Genomic DNA, 22,836 nt, shown 5'->3' on the forward strand with positions numbered 1-22,836 from the left:
GAGTTTAACCCTGAAAAATGTGAGGTGATTCATTTTGGAAGGACAAAGTTGAAAGCAGAATACAGGGTTAATGGAAAGATTCTTGGCAGTGCGGAGGAGCAGAGGGATCTTGGGGTTCATGTCCACAGTTCCTTGAAAGCTGCCACCCAGGTGGATAGAGCTGTTAAGAAGGCGTATGGTGTGTTAGCTTTCATTAATAGAGGGATTGAGTTCAAGAGCCGTGAAGTTATGCTCCAGCTATACAAAAGCGTGGTTCGGCCACATCTGGAGTATTGTGTCCAGTTCTGGTCGCCTAATTACAGGAAAGATTTGGAGGTGTTGGAAAAGATACAGAGGAGATTTACCAGGATGTTGCCTGGAATGGAGGGAAGGTCTTACCAGGAAGGGTTGAGAGAGCGAGGGCTTTTCTCTTTAGAACGATGAAGGATGAGAGGTGACTTGATAGAGATGTACAAAATGATCAGAGGTATAGATAGAGTGGACAGCCAGAGACTTTTTCCTCGTGTGGAGGTAGCTATTACGAGGGGCATAGTTTTAAAGTGAGTGGAGGTAGATACAGGGGAGACGTCAGAGGTAGGTTCTTTACTCAGAGAGTGGTATGGGTGTGGAATGCACTGCCGGAGAGGGTAGTGGAGTTGGCCTCACTGGGGGCATTTCAGCGGCTATTAGCTATGCATGTGGATGATAGTATAAGGTAGGGGTGGAGGTTAGATAGACCTTAGGGTAAAAATTCGGCACAACATCAGGGCCGAAGGGCGTGTACTCTGCTGTACTGTTCTATGTTCTATGTTCTATTTTCTGATATGAAACGCTTGGAAAATCTCATATCATATTCAGCCAAGGTGTTTACACATGTTGTGGAACAGCTTGTGGTGGGGTGGGGGGTTTTCTGCTATTGCCTTGCCCTCCCCACACTAAATTTAATGAACAGAAAAACCAGGTCGCGGTAAATACAATCAGAAATTTCCAACCACAGCCTTGCTGGTAATAGTTTTGAGAATCAGTCAAACATAACATGTTCAAACATCTTCAGACTTTTTGATTGATTCAATTTTTAATGGAATTGTCTGTATTTTTTCAGCATGGCTGACGTTATATTGATTTTTAACAAGTTTTGTCAACAATGTTATTAATAGGTACAAACAAACAGGAGCTCACTGAGTGTAATTGGATCATATAAGCTGAGATCTTTATAGAAAGAAAGTTTTTAGTTAATTCATGGGGCATCTAAAAAGTTAGAAAAGTAGGTGATTGTGTAAGTGATAGTTATTTACTGTGAAACATGTTAGAACTTAATTTTATTGTTTCTCTTCCTTAAATGTATATGAATTTCCACAGTAATAATATGTAACATCACAGTCATTTAACCTCATAACCATTTGTGTCTGTGCTGGATCCTTGGAAGAGCTATCCAGCTAATCCCATTCACATCTCCATCTCCACAACTCTGCTATTTCCCTACTTCAAGTATTTAGCCAGCTCCCTTTTGGAAACTCACTAGTGACTCTGTTTCCACTGCAATTTCAGACAGTGTTTACAGATCATAATCACCCAGATCTTCAGGTTTTGGATGGTTGGATACTGGGTGTATCCTACAAGCTGAGTTAGTTCAAGGATCTGTGGGAATTGTCTGGGAAGTCTGAATACCTCTGCCCCGGGACACTCAGTTCTGTAGAATCTGACAGATTACTCATACAGTCGAGCAGAAGAGGAGTCCACCTGGCTCCTCTTCTGCTCGACCAATTACGAACACCCTCTCAATCCCTAGACTAGATGTGACCCAACTCCAACTGACTCCCACCAACAACTCTCTAACCTGACTCCCATATGATCCAAAATGACTATCCCAATCCACCTACCACCCTATTCATCATCTATCTTAAGACTCACCCAGTTGTCACATACATCCATCCCCACACACATATACCTGCTTCATGTAGCTGCTCAAAGAAAGGTTGGGATTTTGAAACTCTTCACTTACAGAAGTACAGCAGTACTGCTGTAAAAGGGGCTGTGGCTTCCATGAGGACTTTCTGCATCACTGCCTCTGAGGATCCTGCACCAAGACAAGTAATAAACGACATTCCCTTGGAAGCCGCACAGACAAGTGTGAGAAATCTAAGTGTATTTTTTGTTTAGTAGGATTGGAAATAGATGGCCAGAAGATATTGGTCAATCATGTACTGTGTAAAAATAAGCCCTCCTCATCTCTCTTTGAGTACTCCTATGGCATACTCATAATAAACATAAATCTCGTTTGTTGTCAGAAGCCTATTTAGTTCCTTCTTGAAACATATGAAGGTTTCTATAGTTTCAATACCCATGTTGGCCATCGATCTCAGCAACTTACCACTATTTTAGTAAACACATTGTCTATGTTTATATGCATGGATGAGGATAAAATGTTTCTCATTTTTATTTCACACATCTGTCTAATATACTACTGCATAAATCTATCTAAGATTAAATCAGAGTCTAATGTAGGGGTCCCTTCTCCTATTAGGAACTTAAGGAGGTTGTTGTGAGGAATAATTCTTATCATCAAAAATAGTTGGTGTGAACTAGGTTTCTGTAGCTCGGAAATCTACTTCAAACTCTTCATCAACAACATTAATTCCCTCCAGACTTCATGCACCAAATCTTCTCCAGCCATATCCTTCTAACACAGAGGACTAATAGTGCTCATTATCTGTTCCCCACCACATCTTCCATTCTCTAGAGGGTCAAATGACATATCCGCAAGGATCTGCTAATGGGAGCTCCTGGAAGTCCCAAGGCAAGGAACCTGTGGGATTGCTGAGGAAGTTTAAACTTCAAATAGGCAAGATCTTCTGAGAATGTCTCCAACTCTAACTGCAAGACCAACGCCCAAAAATCTCTCACACACACAGCAATAGTGTCAATAGTGTGATGAGACAATTTGCGCTCATGATGAAGCTATGTCCATTCTTTCATTGCAAATAATGGAATTGGGCACAGCTCTCTTGCAGAAGGTGGAATCCCACAGATAAAACAATATACTCTTTCCCTACCAATTTTCTTGAGAGAAAAGAAAATGTTTCAGGTTAAATGGAAGCACAACTCTCACAGAAGTCACTATATGTTACCAACATTGAATGGTTATTGGCCAGAGAGCAGATTTACTTTGCCTCCCACAGGTGAAGTATGTGCACTAACTCTTTCATATATTGGATGCAAGCTGGCTGCGGAAACATGCTGAGACAGCAGATGAGAAACAGAAAAGTCAAATATTAATACACATTGGAACAGGTGGATCCCTACGCAACCAAATATATCTCCATACAAAAATTGTCTGCATTCTCTTGCTCACTCTGTCAACCTCCTTATGACTAATGGAGAAAAGAATCAAATTCACTGAAAGACAGGAAGCCTTATTCCAGAGAAAAACCATTTTAACACTTTATGCTGAGTTACTGCTGGTTAATGTTTGATGTAAGTTAATTTAACAAAGAACGCGGAGCATTTCGTGAGACTATTATCAGGGTGGTTACCTTCAAGGACATTTTTGACTGCTTTGGCACGGAAAGGATTTAATGGATAAAATACGTTTCAAGGTCCTGTTTTAAAGCAATGTATTTATTAAGAAGACTTTGAGACAAGAGAGTGGCTGACCTTGAAGTAGTTTCTCCTGAACAACGAGCAATCTATTTCTAGCACTGATCAACAAACCCTTCACTATATTGTCGGCATTTGCTGAGGTTTGTCGAATATTGTTCCTCCCATCTGCCTGAGAGTGCAGGAAACAGGGGAAAGAAACAAATGCATGCCTAATCTGTCTGGTTTAAAGCAAACAAAAAGCCTCAAGGTTAGTAAGAAAGTTGCAGCAAAGTTGGTGAGCAGAAGAGTAGTTACAGGCTAAACTCATTCAGTCTGGTAAGATAAATAATTAATGTTTTAAATTCCAGAAAATGTATTACTTTGTATTATTAAGTTGAAGTAAAACTAGCTATGACTTAAAACAATGGCATAACAGACTGGAGGTGCCAAATAGTCTAAACCCGCTCTTATGCTGGTTTGCTTATAAATCTTTGCTATTTAGGAAACATAGCACATATCAAGTGTTTTCTCCATCTGTCTTAGAGAAGATTGAAACATATGATATACCTGTAAAGTGCAATGTCCAGTTCTTATGTCTAGTGGAACATGTTGTAGCTGTGATCTATTCATACAGGGATTGATTCTGTGTATGCAAATAAACGAACACTCTGTGTATGTATCAATACTTCCAATTCCACCTGAATCTTGATTAAAGACAGGCATGCTGTGCAGCTGTTGAAGGATTGCTACATTAGCTTTCCTGCAGCATTCACTACAGTTAATCAAAGTAACTGCTTCCCCATCTTTTTACCATTATCTTGCTGAGTCTAAATATCCTGTGAATTGCCAGCATTTGGACGTACCATGACAAAGAGTTCTCAAATCTTGCCAACCTTCACCAATGTGAGTTCAGGCATGATCAGTCCTCTTATATACAACTTCAACTCGACTATTGTCTTTCCATAATTCAGAACAAATGGCATAATGGTACAAACAGCAGAAAAGATGTTAAAAGTAATGGGGTGGATCTTAACAGTGTGTGCAAGTGTGAAATGAAGAAAGCAAGTCAACAGCTTGTTTTACACTGCACCTGACTGAATTCGATGGAAATAAAAATTTCGATTGATGTAAAACAGTTGACTGACACTCTGTAGCCCTGGATTTAGCCTCCTCCCTGCTGCCTTCACCGAGGCTGCTGTCTCAGACCCCTAGAAAACAAAGCTGTGGTAATTGGTTTCTTACCTGCTTGTGGTATCAAGAATCTTGAGGGCAGTGGGGTTCCTAATGAGCTTGTCCAATACACTGACGATTTGGAAAAACTTCGGTCTCTCACTTCGATCTTTCTGCCAACAGTCCAGCATTAACTGATGGAGGGCTGCTGGACAGCCCATGGGAGCTGGAAGACGGTAACCTTCCTCCACAGATTTAATTACCTGAAATACAAAATATCGTACTTTCAGTATTGGTGTGATGCCAGGTATGTGGGTTGCATGTCCCAACAATTGACAGACTGCAAACAACATGTCTTCTATCAAATAATGTCCTGTATCAAACATATACCGTTTTAGATACCACGGCCCATATCAGACAACATGTACCATATCAGTAACCACATCCCGTATCAGATATATCCTGTATCAAACCATACGCCCTGTATCAAACATGCACTGTATCAGACACCAAGTCCTGTTTCAGAAATCATGCACCATATCAAACGCCATGCCCTATAATCGATATTGAAATACCTTGAATAATCAGGATTGACCTTGCTGATGTGAGCACTAAGGTTGACAGTTAACTGTCCTTGCTGCATCTCCACGTCTCAATGTCTCAACCAATCTGTACTCTCTTCTCATGCTGTATAAATTGGTTTTCCTTTACTCAAGTCTGTTTCTTGGGCCCTAGTCCTGACGAGGGTAGGATAAAAAGCTTCATCTGCTTGTCACCTTTTATTGATGTTTAAGTTCTGTACTACCGAGCAAAATATCACTGTTACAGATCTTTATAAGCTTAACAAAATTGGGAAATCCTGATCCTGCAGCAGTACCATATTAATTCCACAGATCTTATAAATTGATGGGGTCTTGAGGCATTTTGGAACTCCAGTAGGATACAGAACATAGAATGTGATGTCCAACAATATTCATCTTTAATATAAAGTCTCCCACTTCTACTCTGACAGGTCTACATGTGATTCAAATTCATACTGGATTGTTGCCTCTTTAACATTGACATTTACCGGGATAGAATTTTCAAGCAATAGTAAGGAGTTTTAGGAACGGTGTGACTCGACAATGTCCATATGCTGGTCTTTATATACAGTTCTCCACCAAAATATCAGCTTGATTAACAGAGTTGGTGCTGTCAGGTGGGAATGCTGCCACTAAGGCCACAATCTACAAACAGATACATTGCTGCTCCTAGTGTATATAAAAAACAGGAATAGGAGCCCATTCCACCATTCAATAAGTTCATAGCTGGTCTTCTTTGTCAACCCTATCTTCTTGTATTATCCTCTATCTCTTAATACCCTGGGTATTGAAAACGTATCAATCTCTGTCTGGAATTCAGGCAGTCCCCAGGTTGTGAGTGGGTTCCGTTTTGGAGTCCGCTCACACGTCAATTTGTACACAAGTCAGAACACAACTCAGGACAATATACACAGGATCAAAAACAGAAGTTGCTGGAAAAGCTGAGCAGTCTGGCAGCATCTGTGAAGAAAACAAAATCAGATTTAACATTTCAGGTCCGGTGACACTTCCTTAGACCTCAGGTTACCAGAACCCAAACATTAACTCTGATTTTTGCTTCACAGATGTTGCCAGACCTGCTGGGCTTTTCCAGCAACTTCTGTTTTTATTCCTGATTTACTGCATCTGCAGTTCTTTCAGTTTTTATTCAGGACAATATAAAGCAGCTGTTTGTAAGTACAGGAAACATTTGTATGTCAGCTCTTTAAAGTTACGTTCCTGTATGTGATCGCACTCATAACTAGGAACGTTCAGAAGTCAGATGTTCATAAATCAAGGGCCCTCCACATTGTCAATTCCTGAATATTCACAGCTGTCTGGAGGATAGGGGAATTTCAAAGCTTAACAACACACTGAGTGAAAAAATTTCTTCTCATCGCATCTCCAAATGATTGACCCCTTGCTCTGTTAGAGCAAATTTCTCTCCCGAACTCTACATCCAGTCCTCAAGACCTTGAAGAAACTTATATGTTATATGTTCCTATCAGGCCTTTTCTCATTTTCTTACATTCTAGTGATATAGGCCTTGTCTAGTCAATATCTCATTGCAGGATCAACCCTCATCCCAGGATTCAGTCAGGTGAATCTTCGTTGCTGGCTCTCCAAAGCAACTATAGCTTTCACTAGGTAAGGAAAGTAAAATTGTACAGAATGCCCCAGATGTGGTCTTATTAAGGCTCTATACATTTGTGGTGAGGCATTCCAACTCTTACAGTTCAATCGTTTTGTAACAAATACACTCTCCATTCCTTCTCTAGCTGGACAATGGAGCCATAGAGTTATACAGCATGGTAACAGACCTATCTGTTCAACTTGTCCATGCCAACCAGGTTTCCCAAACTAAAGTAGTCCCATTTGTCTGTGTTTGGTCCATATCCCTCTAAACCTTTCCCATTCATGCACCTGTCCAAATGTGTTTTAAATGTTCTAACTGTAACTGCATCTACCACTTCCTCTGTCAGTTCATTCCACATACAAACCACCCTCTATGTGAAAAAGTTGCCTTTCAGGTCCCTTTTAAATCTTTTTCCTCTCACCCTAAAAAATATGCCTCATAGTATTGAACTCCCTCACCCTAGGGAAAAATCTTTGTTATTCACCTTATCTATGTCCCTCATGATTTTATAAAGCTCTGTATGTCACCCCTCAAACTCCTAGGCTCCAGTGAAAAAAGTCCCAGGCTGTTCCAGCCTCTCCTTATAACTCAAACCCTCCAGTCCCTGCAACATCCTAATAAACCTTTTCTGAACCCTCTCCAATTTAATAATATCCTTCCTACAGCAGGGTGATCAGAACTGGACACACTACTCGAAAAGTAGCTGCACCAACGTCTTGTACAACCTCAACATGACTTACCGATTCCCATACTCAATGGTCTGAGCAATGAAGGCAAGCATGCTAAATGCCTTCTTAACCACCCTGTCTACCCGTATGTACCTGAACCCTTATATCTCTCTGTTCGACAACATTATACAGGGCCTAACTACTAACTGTATAAGTCCTGCTCTTGTTCATTTTACCAAAATGCAATACCTCTTAGTTATCTAAATTAAACTCTATCTGCCATTCCTCAGGCCATTGATCTAATTGATCAAGATTCCTTTGTAATCTTGGATAAATTTCTTCATTGCCCACCAACCCACCTCACATGCAAGTACTCTTCAAGTTCCTCTGAGCACCAACTCAACACCCTCACTATTTCAAAAGCTCCCAGTTTTTACATTTTCTTTCTCTCCAACTTGGAAACTACACACATCTGATCTCAAGATGGGGTGGGAGGAAATGAGTAGTAAAGGATAAGCTTGGCTCTTTTCAGATTTGCTTGAGAAAGCAGATGGGCCTTTAGTTTAACAACTGCACTGCATTCCCTCAAACACTGTGCTGAAATATACAGGGCCTGGAACATTGTTTCATTCATTCACAGTTTGTGGCCATCGATGGTTGGGCCACCATTTATTGTCCATCCTTAGTTGCTCTTCACAAGGTGGTGGTGAGCTGCTTTCGTGAACCACTTTTCATTTGGAGTGGGGCACCTACTGTTTTGTTAAGGAGGGAATTCCAGGATTTTGACACAACAACACTGAAGGAACAAGGATATATTTTCAAGTCAGGATGGTGAGTGGCTCGGAACATGCAGGTGTTGGTGTTGCTTCCATGGATCTGTTGCCCCTGTACTTCTTGATGGAAGCAGTTATGGGTTTGGAAGGTTCTGTCTAAGGATTTAACTTGAGCTCATAACCTGCTAATTCAGAGGTGAGTGCGGTCTCTGACCTTAACACAAATGTACCAAATGCTGTGACAGTGATTGCTAGTTTAAATAAAGGACACTTTACTGAAAGTAACAAGCACTTTATACACCAGTTCAGCTCTGCTCAACAGCAACATCACATGTTAACTTGCACGACTTTCTGTGATGATGTATATCAAACTATTTACATATTCAGCAGTACATTAATCAGTATGTTAAACTACAAAGCCACGTCACTACAGACCCAACTAAGCAATGCACTCTAGTTACCTGGTGTAACAGTGGACTTCATGCCAGACCTGAGTTGATTCCTATCAGTTGCTCTCGATTATGTTATAATTTGATCCTGATGAAGTCTTTTAGAAATCCACACCATCCCCAGGCCAATATAGTGCTCAGTCATTTACCTGTTCAAACAATGTCAGTGTCCAGGGCTGGCTGGATAAGCTACTTATGGAAGCGTTTTGCAAAATCCCAATGGTAAACAGCTTGAGTGCTGTCTAAATCCTTTTTTAATTGTATCTGACAATTTCTTTCCTATTGCCACATAATTAGCCTGGAGATTTTGTATTCCAAAGCTGCTATTTATTTGGTACATTCTATTACCAATACAATGGATTTTTTTCAATGGAAATTCACCAGCATTTGTTGCATTTGAGGCAGAAAGGGAGAGCAAAGGGAGGGATACAAAGTGCAACTGACAGTCCCCATCACTCTGACCTAAGCTAAGGTGCATATGTCTGGCAGGGATTGCATTGATCTGGCTGTACAGATGCAGCCTGGTACAAGACCTGCTGCATGGATAACTGCAACTAGCATACAATGTACAGCTGGTAGTGCCAGTGACTGTAACATACAACTGTCTCTTTTCAGGCATTGGGCTGTGCGCTCCTATGAGCAGAGAATGTCCTGGGATGCTAAAGCAGTGCTAATCTCATCAATAATTACCTCCTTTTCCGTTTCCTCAATTACATTCGCCGTCAAGTAAGTGGGTGGGATTTTGCTCACTCCATCACTTGGGCTCAATTCATTTTCTTTAATTCATGAGCATTGACCCAGCCAATTTTACCAAAAAAGTGTTTACCAAAAAGTAATGAATTGTTTGAAAGCTACTTTCTACATATGCAACCGCTTACCTCGTTACCTTCTATAAGAAGTTTTAATCATGATTTCGCATGCACTTAACAGGGTGCTCCTAATACCAATCCTAATTGAGATTATTAAATCAACCATGAGTTAGTTACTTGGATCATAGAATCATACAGTACAGAAGAGGCTCTACAGCTCATCAAGTTTGTACCACCAAAAATATTCTACCACCTTCCCTAGCCCCACTTCCCCTCACTAGGCCCATAGCTGTGAATATTATGATACTTAAGTGCTCTCCAAGTACATTTTAAAGATTGTGAGGTTTCCCACCATCCTCTGGGTGAAAACATTTTTCCTCAAATCCCCTTTAAACTTCCTGCCTTTCACTTTAAAATTATACTATCTTGTTACTGACCCTTCAATTAAGGAGAACAGCTGCTTTCCATTCACCCTATCCATGCTGCTCATAATCTGATACATCAGAAGAAAGTGAGAACAGGAACAAGGACATGGTATGTTTTTGTAGCCTCCTTTTCTCAAACTCTGTAATGCTCAATTATCTGAAAAGGAGAAACTGAGCCACAGTCAGTCAGGAGCATAGAAATCTTAATACAAACACTGCAGGAGGATTTTTTTGGGTGTTTTTGGTTACTTCCATGAAGCCTATCATAAACTGTGACTGATATCATCGCAGCAGCAATACAACTGCTCCTGTACAGAGCAAAGTAATAATAATGGTAGTAATAATAGTTTGACAGTAGCAACTCTGATTGTCAAACACACTGAGTCCATTGGAGTGGATCCACATTCTCCACAGTGCACTGTCTGCAATTACTTCCAAACATTTCATTTACGTGTTGTTCCCATTATGGATTAGGCTAAATTCAGTTTTATCATGGCAGATAAAAGGTTAATAAACATGATGTGACTGACTGCACTCCCTTCCAGTGCTCTTGAATTAGTAAGAAAATATTACAAACTATACAAATGCAGCTGCTTAGATCCATTAAAAACCTTGCATGAGGCAATCTAGAGCAGAATAAATCCATTATCAGTTGAACACAAGTCTATTACTGCAAAGAAAATAGATTACAGAAGTGAATAATAATCCGATAATTCAATGACAATTAGCACTGATTCAACAACGTTCTTCAGATGGTCTCGGGGAATAGGAGCTGCAAAATTGCAATGTCATGCTTAGAGATTGTTTTGAAGGACAATGTTATTTTTGCAAAGTCAGTGTAGAAGTCAGCACTGCACTGACATCTTCCCCAGATCAATTGGGAGAGTTCAGGGTTCAATTAATACAGGTCAGTTAACTTCTCACTAGGAGTGAGGTAAAATTGTAGGACCCCACCTTGCCTGTGATTCTGATATGTTAATTTACACGCCCTTTAAGCCCACCTTCTGTTTCTATATTTGCCGTATTTGCTTTGTCCTCTATGAGGATGCAGCAAAAAAACCGGGCTTCAGGACCCTGGAGCAACCTTCTGATAATGTCGCAGAGCTGAGCTAACATGAAAACAGCACAGTGAGGGCAGAGTTCAAACACACTGGAAGAACTTAACAGCATATGGGAATAATGAATACATGAAGAAGGTAGCTTACTCTACTCCTTAGATAGTGCCCGGTATTTCTGAGATTACCATGTATAATGGTATTTATTATAATAGCATAATAAGTAAGGTTATGTTGAAGTCTAAGCCTGAAGGCTTGACCTTGTCTTCTTCTCAGTGTCTGTCTTGAACTCAAACTTATTTTATAGCATCAAACCACACCGTATGGAATAACAGAGCAGGCTCGAGGAACCTGCTCTTAGTTCTTATGTTCTTACTGTCCCTTTAGTTATTTAATCACTCCTAACTCCATTCTAACTCAGAACTTACACATTTTGCATTCCTCCTCATTTATAACTTCTGGTTCTAATGAAAGGTCATTGACCTCAAATGTTAACTCTCTTTCTGTTTCCACAGCTAAGGCCTGACCTCTGCTTACATTTCTGACTCTTACTTCCTCTGCATAAGTGCTTTATGGCTTGTTACAGTTGTGTTTACTTTCCATTCCAGCATGCAGTATTTCTTGAAGAGACATGCTCATGGTACCATCACCACATCATAACATGTGACTCAATGGCATAAAGATCTCAGTCTCCATCTTACTGAGCCCTCTTGTAGCTGAGGGAAACGTACCACAATTTGTAACTAAATTGGTCAGGACTAGCCCTGACAGAAGGTTTGGATGGGATACAGGAGAGACCTATTCACCCACAGATTGATGGGAATCTGGAAGTCACTGCCTGTAAGGGTAGCAGAGGCAGAAACGCTCATAGCATTAAGAAGTGATTAGATGTGCACCTTATGCCAAGATATGCAAGGCTATGGGGTCAAGTGCTGGAATATGGGATTAGAATAGTTAGGTAGTTGTTTGCGAATGGCACATGTGCAATGGGCCAAAGGGACTTTTTCTGTGTTGTAGATCTCTATGACTTGATGACATGGCAGTCCCTATAACCATAATATAAGTGTGTTTACTAGGAGCTAAAATAAATGTTCATTGAATCTTTCAGTACTACAGTTCCCATGGTTAAACAGAAGTATCACCTCATCAGGTGCAAATACCCTGCTGAAGGTAAAAGCCCATCACTGTATGGATAACAGATTGGGAGGAACTGCAGCAGCTACTTATAAAGAAGTAACTTTCAGATTCCACATCATGTCACACCAGTTATAACTTGACATAGCCAAGGGGATCAAGAATATATCAAAAGGCTAAGCATATTGAATGAATAAGAAAAACTTGAAATTAAATGGTTTTATTTCTTTTTGTTTCAGTAGCACACTGGGCATCCTAGGTCCAAAAGAGGTTAATATGATTCCACCCTCACAGTTAAGACGTAAAAGATCATCAAATCTTTCTGTTCCTGAATAAGATGTCTCCAATTATAAAACGTATTTATTATACCGGATGAAAACACAACAGTAAATTGTTTTTACATAACATGTTTAAGGTAATAAAATGCTACAAAGCTCTTTATAGGAGTGTTAGCATACTGGCCAACCCTCAGGCGACTGTCTGTGTGGAGTTTACACATTCTCCCCATGTCTGCATGGGTTTCCTCTGGGTGCTCCAGTTTCCATCCACAGTCCAAACATGTGCAGGCTAGGTGGATTGACCATGGAAAACGCACGGTTACAGGGATAGGGTACCGGTGTAGGTCTGGGTAGGATGCTGTTCGGAGGGCCGGTGTGGAGTCGATGGGCCAAACAGCCTGTTTCCACACTGTAGGGATTCTATAATTCTATAAGGTACATCAGGATGGGTGACTAAAAGCTTGGTCAATTGTTAAGTTTTAAGAAGCATCTTAAAGGATGTGAAAAAAAGGCTCAGAGTCTATGGAAGAGATTCCAGAACTTAGGAACTTGGCAGCTGTATGGTTACAGGGTAAGACTGATTAAAATCAGGGTTGCACAAGAGGCGGTGTGCTGAGATTTCAGAAAGTTGTGGAGCTGGGACAGAGGTAGAGAGAAACAAGACCACTGAAAGGTTTGCAAACAAAATCAAGATGATCTAGAGTTGAAGACCTTGTCAACAGCCACATGTGAACAATGGTTATTTGTTCAATGTATTTGGATGTCAGTCTCAGGTTCAGTGTTTATTGGGGTCAGCCATCTTTCAGTGCGCCAATTATTCAACAAGCTGGAGCCTTGGGCACTTTACATTTATTGACTGAAAATCACGTTCTGGCAACAGGTTTTGTACTTAAACATAAAACTATATTTAAAAAATGAGAAAAAAATTAGTAATTTATTATTCTCAAAAGAACATGATGCTCTAAGAAAATGGTATGATTCAATCTTTTCATTGCATAGTTCAGACTTTGGACAAAAACCTGTACAAGCAACATCTGGGCTGAACAGTCTCTGTTAGACAGCATCTGAATTTTAACACATCACTTACAAGTGTCAACATTTCCACTGGCATAAAGATCATCAGCCAGAGCACATCAATTTATGGCAACTGACCAGGGAACCAGACATGACCCCTATGCGGGAAAAAAAATCATACAGTAAATTGTTTCAATGTGAAATTACCTAAATTTAGAAATATATCTGGAGTAGTTCAGAGAAGACTCACTCAGCTGATGCCAGGGTTTTGTGGCTAAACTTATCAGGAAACGTTGGGCCTTTAATTGTCGGAGTTTAAAAGAATAAGAGGTGATCTTAATGAAATGTATAAGATCCTGTGATAGAGGTGAAATGAAATTCTCCCTCAGGAGTCATGAGTGTTTGGAATTCTCTTCCCAAACTGTGAAGCAGGCAGGGCCACTCAAGCTTTTTAAGACAAAGATGGCTAGATACTGACACCTGAACTGTGGGACAACTGGGCATGTATGCTCAATTGGGAATGAGCACACTTATGGGTCCAACTCTCTACATTGCTGTTACAAAGTCCACATCACACATGTGGACACAACAGGCACACCATTGAAATGGTCGGATTGGAGGAAAGGGGAACACATGGGGCTAGGAAGTGTGAGAGAACAGACAGGGCTGGTGGGGAATGGGGAAGAGAGAGCACATGGGCCTGGAGTGTGTGGTGAGAGAACAGAGGGCTTGTGGAGGTGTGGGGTGGAGACAACATGTGGGTCTTGGGAAGGGATGGTGGTGAGAGAACAGATAGGGCTTGTGGGAGGTGGGAGGGAGAGATTAAGTGGGGCTGGGGGTGACGAGAGAATAGCTGCAGGGGAAGAGAGATCACATGGGGATAGGAGGACTGTGGGTGGGGCTGAAGAGAAAGTACATGGGACTGGTAAAGCAGTGGGGACAGACAGGGCTGGAGGCAGAATGCCTGGGACTGGGTTGGTGGTGATGGGGTCGGGACAGGAGAAGACATCTGATCTCCACTACCCTAGCCTGACTAGTCTGAACGTGAAAATGTGGAAAGTATTTTTGTGCACTCAAAGGTGATGAAATTAGTCTTTGCCAAAAAGCAAAATGGGTGATTGCCAACTGGCAGCCGACTTTACGCCAGACCCAATTCTCGATTGAAATGAAAGGAAAACCAGCCGCAGTGTGGAATGGGATGCTATTGTCTGTTTGGAATGACTGGCTAAGATGAACAATATTATTCCAAAAACAACACTGTGTAAAAATCAGAGATAGTAAGAACTGCAGATGGAGTCAGAGATAACACAGTGTGGAGCTGGAGGAACACAGCAGGCCAGGCAGCATCAGAGGAGCAGGAAAGTTGATGTTTTAGGTTGGGACACTACTTCAGAAAATCTGAAGAAGGGTCCAGACCCAAAACGTCAGCTTTCCTGCTCCTCTGGTGCTGCCTGGCCTGTTGTGTTCCTCCAGCTCCACACGGAGTAAAAATGACCGATTATCTCTTTTTTTGATCTGTCAAAAGATATGGGCATTGTTGCCAAGGCTTCTATTTATTGCCTGTCCAAAGCTATTCATGAGAAGGTGACAACAAACATTCTTGAACTGATGTTAAAGTTATGTGGTTGAATAGTGCTGTCAGATATGGTTTTCCACTAGAGATACATTTTCAAGTTAGAATGCTGAGTCATTTGGGAGGAACTTACATGTGTTCCTACATATTGGCTGTTTTTTTCCCATAAGTGATAATAATTGTGGGTTTGGAAGGTGCTGTTGGAGGAGCCAAGGTGAATTTCTGCAGTCCATATTGTACATAGTACACATAGTAGCTGCTGTGTGTTGAAGGAGAAGGGAGTGAATGTTTGTGGATGAGGTGTTACTCAAACATGTGACTTTGTCTTGGATGGTGTCAAGTAATATTTGGATTCAGGTTCATTGATGAGATGAGGTCAAGTAGATTTTCTCTCTTGTAGGTTCCCTTCCCTTGCCTCAAACCCAGTCTGGTACATTTCCTTTAAGGACTTGGACAGCTTGGTCAGTAGTGATGCTACAGAGCTCCTCTTGGTGACAGCCAAAGACGCCCCCCACCCCCTCCATCAAAGTACATTCTATGTGTGACCCACAATACCTCTTCGAAGTGGTGTTCAATATGGATGTGATCTGATTCACTGGATACCATTGTGTCACCAACTCTATTGGAATTGTCCTGGCACTGAAACAGGGCATAGCCAAAGATGGTGATTGACATGCCTTGGCTATATGACCACACCAGGTGCTGGCTTGACCAGTCTGTGGAGCACTGCTCCCAATGTTAACAACCATCCCCATGTGTTAGTGAGAAGGACTTGATGGAGTTGAATGGACGGGGCGTGCCTTTGTCATGTCCCAATATAATGTCTGGGTTGCTGTTGGCTACCTTACTCAGTTTTATTGTGGATTTTTGTGGTAAAAGTGAGGAGCTCACTACAGGGCAGTTCCTTTGTTATGGGAGTCAAGTTACATGTAGGTTACAATGGGGAGAAACAGCAGCTTTCCTTCCCTAATGAGCAAGCACCAGACAGCTTATTGAACACATCAGGGAAAACAGCTTTCTAATCCAGATTTTCGTTTTTGAAAAACTGAATTAAAATTCACAAAAGAATAGCCATGTTGGAATGGTTTGTGACATTATCCAGTGGTACAAAGCCAGCTGTTAATCTCTGGCCTCCCTTTAGAATATGGTTAGGAAGCAGCTTGTTTTGTGTCTTTCATCGACACAAAGACCAGTAGAAAACAGATGATTCACTGGAGCAACAGCTGCCATCATTAGAAAATTGGCAATGATTACTGCATTCTCCGGGCATCTAAATAACAGTGACTCTGGTACCTGACCTCCAGGCAGTAACTCCTCCTGAAGCCTGCAACAGGATGCTGCCCTATAACTGGTGCTACTAACCACAGGCAAAGCTGCCAACATTCAGAGTGAGTGTGACTGTGTTTGTGTGACTGTGTGTGACAGGGAGGGAGGGTGTGTGTTTGTGTGTGAGTGAGTGAGAATGTAATTGTGTGTGAGTGAGAGTCTGTTCGTGTGAGGGGGTGAGTGTGTTCATGTGAGAGGGTGAGTGAATTTGTGTGTGAGTGAGAGTGTGATTGTGTGAGAGGGTCAGTATGATTGTGTGAGAGTGTGTGTGTGTTCGTGTGAGTGAGAGTGTGTTTGTGTTTGTATTTATGCCCATGTGAATGCGTGTGTCTCTTTTTAAAACTCTCTCTCTCTCTCTGCCTGTCTGTGTCTGCGTGAAGGTGTTTCATCTGCCTGTCTGTGTGGGTGACTTGGTGAGTGTTTGTATTTGAGTAGTGTAAATATGCGTGAATGTATGTGCCTGTGTATTTGCGTGTGCGTGTCTGTGCACATCTGTGTCTGCCCAAATATGCACGTTTGCATGAGCGTGTGTTTGTAGGATTGTGTGTGTCTGTGCACACACGGATGTTTGTATGCATGTGTGTGTTTATATTTATGTGTTGATGAGGGTGTCTGTAAACGTGTATCCGTGTTTGTGTCAGAGTATGTGTAAGGGTGTCTGTGTGAATGTATGTTAGCGAGTACATCTATGTGAATGTGCATTCATGTACCTGTGCATCTGTGCATTTTATCTCTGTGAGAGTGCCTGTATGTACATGTACGTTTGTGTGTCAGTATCTACGTGAATTGTTTGCAGTTTATAATTTGACAAAATACTACTCACTGATACTTTCAACTGTATCTCTGCCACTTTGAACTGTTTACTGATAATTAAATCAAAATCAGAAATAATTAAATGATTTCAATGATGATCTCACACAGGGCTGAATCCACACAGCAACAGTTATTTAAGGGTTTAAGTGGTGAACAAGATGTTCTTGTGAAACAGCAGCATATACCATCAGTAAATTCAACACAGATGGGAAGAGGGAAATAGTACTTACATCTCGGTTTGTCATATTCCAATATGGTCTCTCTCCATACGATGTCACCTCCCACATTACAACTCCATAACTCCAGACATCACTGGCTGAGGAGAACTTGCGGTAAGCAATGGCCTCGGGAGCTGTCCAGCGGATTGGGATCTTTCCTCCCTGAACAAGAAGTTTTAACTTTTAGAGCAGGTTTGCAAATTCCTTATTTCACTCATGGTCTCTAGATATAAAATATCTGAATTAATATAAAGACATGTCAACAACTTTCAAGGCCTTGGAAACAAATAAATATCAATATCTGTAAAACACACATTTGCAAGACTTTGGGAAATGAGCATGAGATTGACTCTCATAGATAGCTCAAGAGCCAGTCAAAACATGACAGACTGAATAGCCTCCTTCTATGATGTTGTGAATATTATCCAGTAGAAAGAATTAGATCACTTACGGACCCACTTATGGACCTTTACTGTGAGCCTCTAACCTGTGAGAGGATGAGATAATTGTTTGTCGTGATGTCAGCATCCCTGACACCCACCAAAGTCCTGGAGCAGAATAGTTTCGGTTGTACTCCTGTCTACTCTGGTCAGACCTGTAGGAGATTGGGGAAGTCTATGCTGCAGGATTTAGATACAGTAGTGTAGTGTAGCCCACTGTTTCAAGGGCAGCTGAAGCATAAATTAACAATTAGAAGTATAATCAATCAGCTCCTGATCAGCAACACCTCCTGGGATCAAGACTTTGATCTTAAATCTTCTCTGTGCTCTGTAGTGATGGTGAATGTTACTATTTCTCAGCAAAGGCTAACTGTACCTCTACTACTGTTTGCACAGTTGCTCAAGGACTGGATCTTCCTGGGTTGTATGAATCAATGCTGCATAGAATATTGGAATATACAGTCAGAAGAGAAAAATAAACAGAATAATAGAAGCACAGGATAATAGAGATTATGCCAAGTCTTTGTGACACTTTGGTCCGACCACATCTGGGAAATATAATATAGTTGAAAGGGATAATAATACTGCTTTGTGTTACCACTGGACTTGTGGCTCAAACTTCTATTCTGCACATTGGATAGATGGCACCATTGTCACTTCTGGTAAGTTGTGGCCTGCAATGTTGCCTGGGCTAAAGTATTTCAAAGAAGAGATGGGGTCAGTTTGCCTTAGAGCAGAGGTGACTAAGTGGGGACCCGACTTAGGTGTACAAAGCTAATGAGGGGCATAGATAGAAAGAAGGCTTTCCCTTTAATAAAGGGGTCAAAAACTAGGGGGCATGGATCATTTAAAGAGGATTTAAGGAAAATCTTTTTTAATAAAAGGTTGGTGGCTATCTGGAAATCACTGGCTGAAGAGGTGGTAAGATTGGAATTATCACAACAATTAAGAAGTACTGGACGAACCCTTGAAACCCATAACAAACAAGTCAATGGGTCACGTGCTAGAAAATAACACCATAGTCGACAGATGTTTGATGGCCTGCAAAGACACAATGGGCCAAAGGGCCTCTTTCTGTACCATGCGATAGTAAGAAATGCTGATGCTGGAGTCAGAGATAACACAATGTGGAGCTGGAGGAACACAGCAGGCCAGGCAGCATCAGAGCAGCAGGAAAGCTAACGTTTCGGGTCGGGACTCCTCTTCAGAAGATCCTTTCTGAAGAAGGGTCCTGACCTGAAATGTCAGCTTTCCTGTTCCTCTGATGCTGCCTGGCCTGCTGTGTTCCTCCAGCTCCACACCGTGTTATCTCTTTCTGTACCATAATACTTTGTGATTCTAATGGTTTCCCCATACCCACGAGTGACAGTGACTCTAATGGTCTCTGTATACTCTATTATTTACAGTACTGTACACAATCCTGTTATCTGTCAGTACATTTCTCACTGGTACAGACTACTCTGGCCTTTTATTGCGGTCTCATGTGCACGACTACTGACATCACTGTTAAAGCATGATATACATTACCATCTCAATATTATATTCATCTTCATCATAATACAATGCTGTCTCTCTCAATCTCAGTATATACCACAACACGTACTGGTCAATCGAGCACTTTGAATCAGTCTGTCCTACAGTGTTGGAAAGGGAACAGCTCACTTGCACACAAGAAGCCCTCACATTTAGCAATGTGATAATGACCGGATAATCTGCTTTTGTGACCTTGCTTGAGGGATAAACATTAATTACTGGTGTCTTGGACAGTTTTCTGCTCTGCTCTGAAGAGTGTCATGGAATCTTTTACATCCACCTCAGAGGTCAGATTGGATTCGAACTGCAATCTTCTGACTCAGTGTCTCAATGTTAGTCGCAGCTAACCCCTCAGGTGAAGTCGCCAAAACAGAGGCACTTTTACATTCAAAATACAGCAGGTGGGAGGGTCAGACTGGGAATGGAGAGTGATGAGTTTGTACTGGCTGGATCATCATATTAAATCATGATTTATCCCATGCTTTTAAGAGTTGGAGATGAACCGAGAGATGGACATTCTGCACGTGATAATGTTCCCAAGTCTCTAAAGGTTGGCATAAAAAAGCATTACATTCACAGCCACATCATTGGAGAAGGGCAAACAGGTTGATAACACTTGTAAATTGGGTTATCTGTCACTGAGAGTCATTTTAATAAAAAAAATCAGGTGGCAGGGTTATGATACTGACTTCAAAAGAAAAAAATGAAAACAAGATTCAGATAAACCTCTATAAATGTTACTCATTGTCTCTTCATCATTGAAATTCTCTCCTGCTTCTTTATATAAAGCTTTTTTACATGAAATTCCATCCACAGACTCTTGCCAACAAATCTTATATGTGTTTGAGATTTATTGATCAAATCCCAAATGATTGTTTTCCCATGATTCTTCAGTAGCAGGTAAGAATTTATCTGAGGAATGAAGGATGTTCTTACAAGGATAGAAGGAACTTGTATTCATATAACAACTTTCAAGTGAACTAAACAGAGCCAATGAATTACTTTAAGCTGCTTAAAATCCGAAATTGCTGGACAAATGCTTCAGAACTTCAAGAAGGGTCAATGGGCTCAAAATGTTAACTTTGCTTTTTCTCCACAGATGCTACCAAACCTGCTGAGATTTTCCAGCAATTTCTGATTCTGTTTCTGATTTCCAGCATCCACAATTCTTTGTTTTTGTTAAATTTAAACTATTATTCTTTGGCTAAATGGCAATAGCAAAGGCTCACAAACATAGATAAATGACCATTAATGTTACTGATGTTGATTTAAGGATAAGTGTTGGGCAAGATATCAGGCAAATTGTACTTTCTGTTATGCAATCTTGAACAAGTAAATCTTGGTTTAATATCTCATTTGAAAGGAGGCACATTCAATAATCAATCTCCCTCAGTGCTATCCTGAAATGTCAGCCTCAAGTTGAGGCTTGAGCTCATAACCTGCAAGTTCAGGGGGAAGAGTGCTTTCATAGAATTAAGAGTGCCATCGAACAAAGGTTTTGGTATCAGGGCGTTCAAGAGTACAGCTATACAGGACACCACAAGAATATATTCAGTTGGATTCTTTGGAGGGTTAGGGTTAGGGTCTTGCCTGCTGCAGAACCTGCTGTGGCTCTTCTGACAAGGCCGATTGGTATTAATGCCATATTGCAGTACTTTTTGGGTGCAGTTCCTGGAATAAAGACTAGCATGGGGATATATCCCACCTATAAAGATGTACTGGCTAGTCAGAGGACTGCAGCTCTTTTGAACATCAGCACCACCGAGATGGTGGTGGGTGCTGCTGGAATAATACCTTGCTAGAGGCCCAGGAAGAAGGAACAACAAATGGGTCACAGGTAAGTAATAGGCGGAGTGCTGTGATGGGCTGGGGTCACAGGCACAGAGTGAAGGGAGTGCGTCAACAGTCAGCAAGAAGAGCAAAGTTATAATGTTCTCATATTAGAATTACAGAATGCCTATAGTGCAGAAAGTGACCATTCAACCCAGTGAGTCAGCACCAACCCTCCAAACAGCATCCCACCCAGACTAACCCCATCCTCATAACCCCACATTTACCATAGCTAATCCATCTAGCCTGCAAATCTCTGGACACTATGGGACAATTTAGCATAGCCAATCCACCTAACCTAATGAACATCTTTAGACTGGGAGAGGAAACACGTGCAGACTCCACACAGACAATCACCCAAGGCTAGAATTGAATCCGGGTCCCAGGCACTACGAGGCAATATTGCTAACCACCATACCTCTGTCCGATACTTCACTCTGCAATCATGTGCCTTCATGGGTGACTGGCACAAAAGATGAAGTCACATGGTGTCGGCGTGAGCTGGCAAGATGGATACAGAACTGGCTTTTTGTTGGAGACTGAGGATAGTGGTGGAAGGATGCTTTTCACAATGCAGAGTTGTGACTAGTAGTGTTCCACACTCTGCTGTTTATGGTTTACATAAATGATTTGGAGGAAAATGTGGTTGGCCTAATTAGTAAGTTTGTGAATGGTACAAAGATTGTTGGAGTTCCGGATATTGAGGAAGATTATCAGAGGATACACAGCTTATAGATCAGTTGGAGGGAGTTTAGCCTGGGGGTGGACAAAGGTGAGCCCTTTACTCAGTCCTCATTATGGGGCTCACCTTTGTCCCCCTCCACCCACAGATCAACGAATACCGCTCACGCTTGGACATAGAGCAGTTTTTCCGCCGCCTCCGCCTCCACGCTTACTTCTTCAACCGTGAACCTAACCCTCCCTCTACTGACCCCTTCTCCCGCTTCCAACACACCCCCTCCTCCTGGACACCACCCCAAGGCCTCCTACCCTCCCTCGACCTCTTCATCTCCAACTGCCGTCGACACATCAATCGCCTCAACCTCTCCACCCCTCTCACCCACTCCAACCTCTCCCCCGCAGAACGTGCAGCCCTCCGCTCCCTCCGCACCAATCCCAACCTCACCATAAGACCCGCGGACAAGGGAGGCACAGTTGTAGTATGGTGCACTGACCTCTACATCGCCGAGGCCAGACGCCAACTCTCCGACACCTCCTCCTACCACCCCCTTGATCATGACCCCACCCCTGAGCACCAAACCATCATCTCCCAAACCATCCACAACCTCATCACCTCAGGTGATCTCCCACCCACGGCCTCCAACCTCATCGTTTCCCAACCTCGCACTGCCCGCTTCTATCTCCTTCCCAAAATCCACAAACCTGAATGCCCTGGTCGACCCATTGTCTCCGCCTGCTCCTGCCCCACCGAACTGATCTCCAACTATCTCGACTCCATTTTCTCCCCCTTGGTCCAGGAACTCCCTACCTATGTCCGTGACACCACCCACGCCCTCCACCTCCTCCAGAACTTCCAATTCCCCGGTCCCCAACACCTCATCTTTACCATGGAC

At 41.9% G+C, this 22,836-nt stretch overlaps 1 protein-coding gene across 1 annotated transcript in view; it reads right to left on the reverse strand.

Moving 5' to 3' along the window:
• Nucleotides 1-22,836, reverse strand: part of epha8 (eph receptor A8) — a 416,521-nt gene that overhangs the window by 29,375 nt on the left and 364,310 nt on the right. Inside the window, exons 14-15 of the mRNA XM_048615051.1 lie at nucleotides 17,472-17,621; nucleotides 4,801-4,991 (exon numbers count right to left, since the gene is read on the reverse strand). Of these exons, the coding sequence (XP_048471008.1) occupies nucleotides 4,801-4,991; nucleotides 17,472-17,621 (341 nt within the window). The remainder of the gene's footprint in view (nucleotides 1-4,800; nucleotides 4,992-17,471; nucleotides 17,622-22,836) is intronic.

The sequence above is a fragment of the Rhincodon typus genome, chromosome 31, assembly GCF_021869965.1.
Source record: "Rhincodon typus isolate 14 chromosome 31, sRhiTyp1.1, whole genome shotgun sequence".
Lineage (NCBI taxonomy): Eukaryota > Metazoa > Chordata > Chondrichthyes > Orectolobiformes > Rhincodontidae > Rhincodon > Rhincodon typus.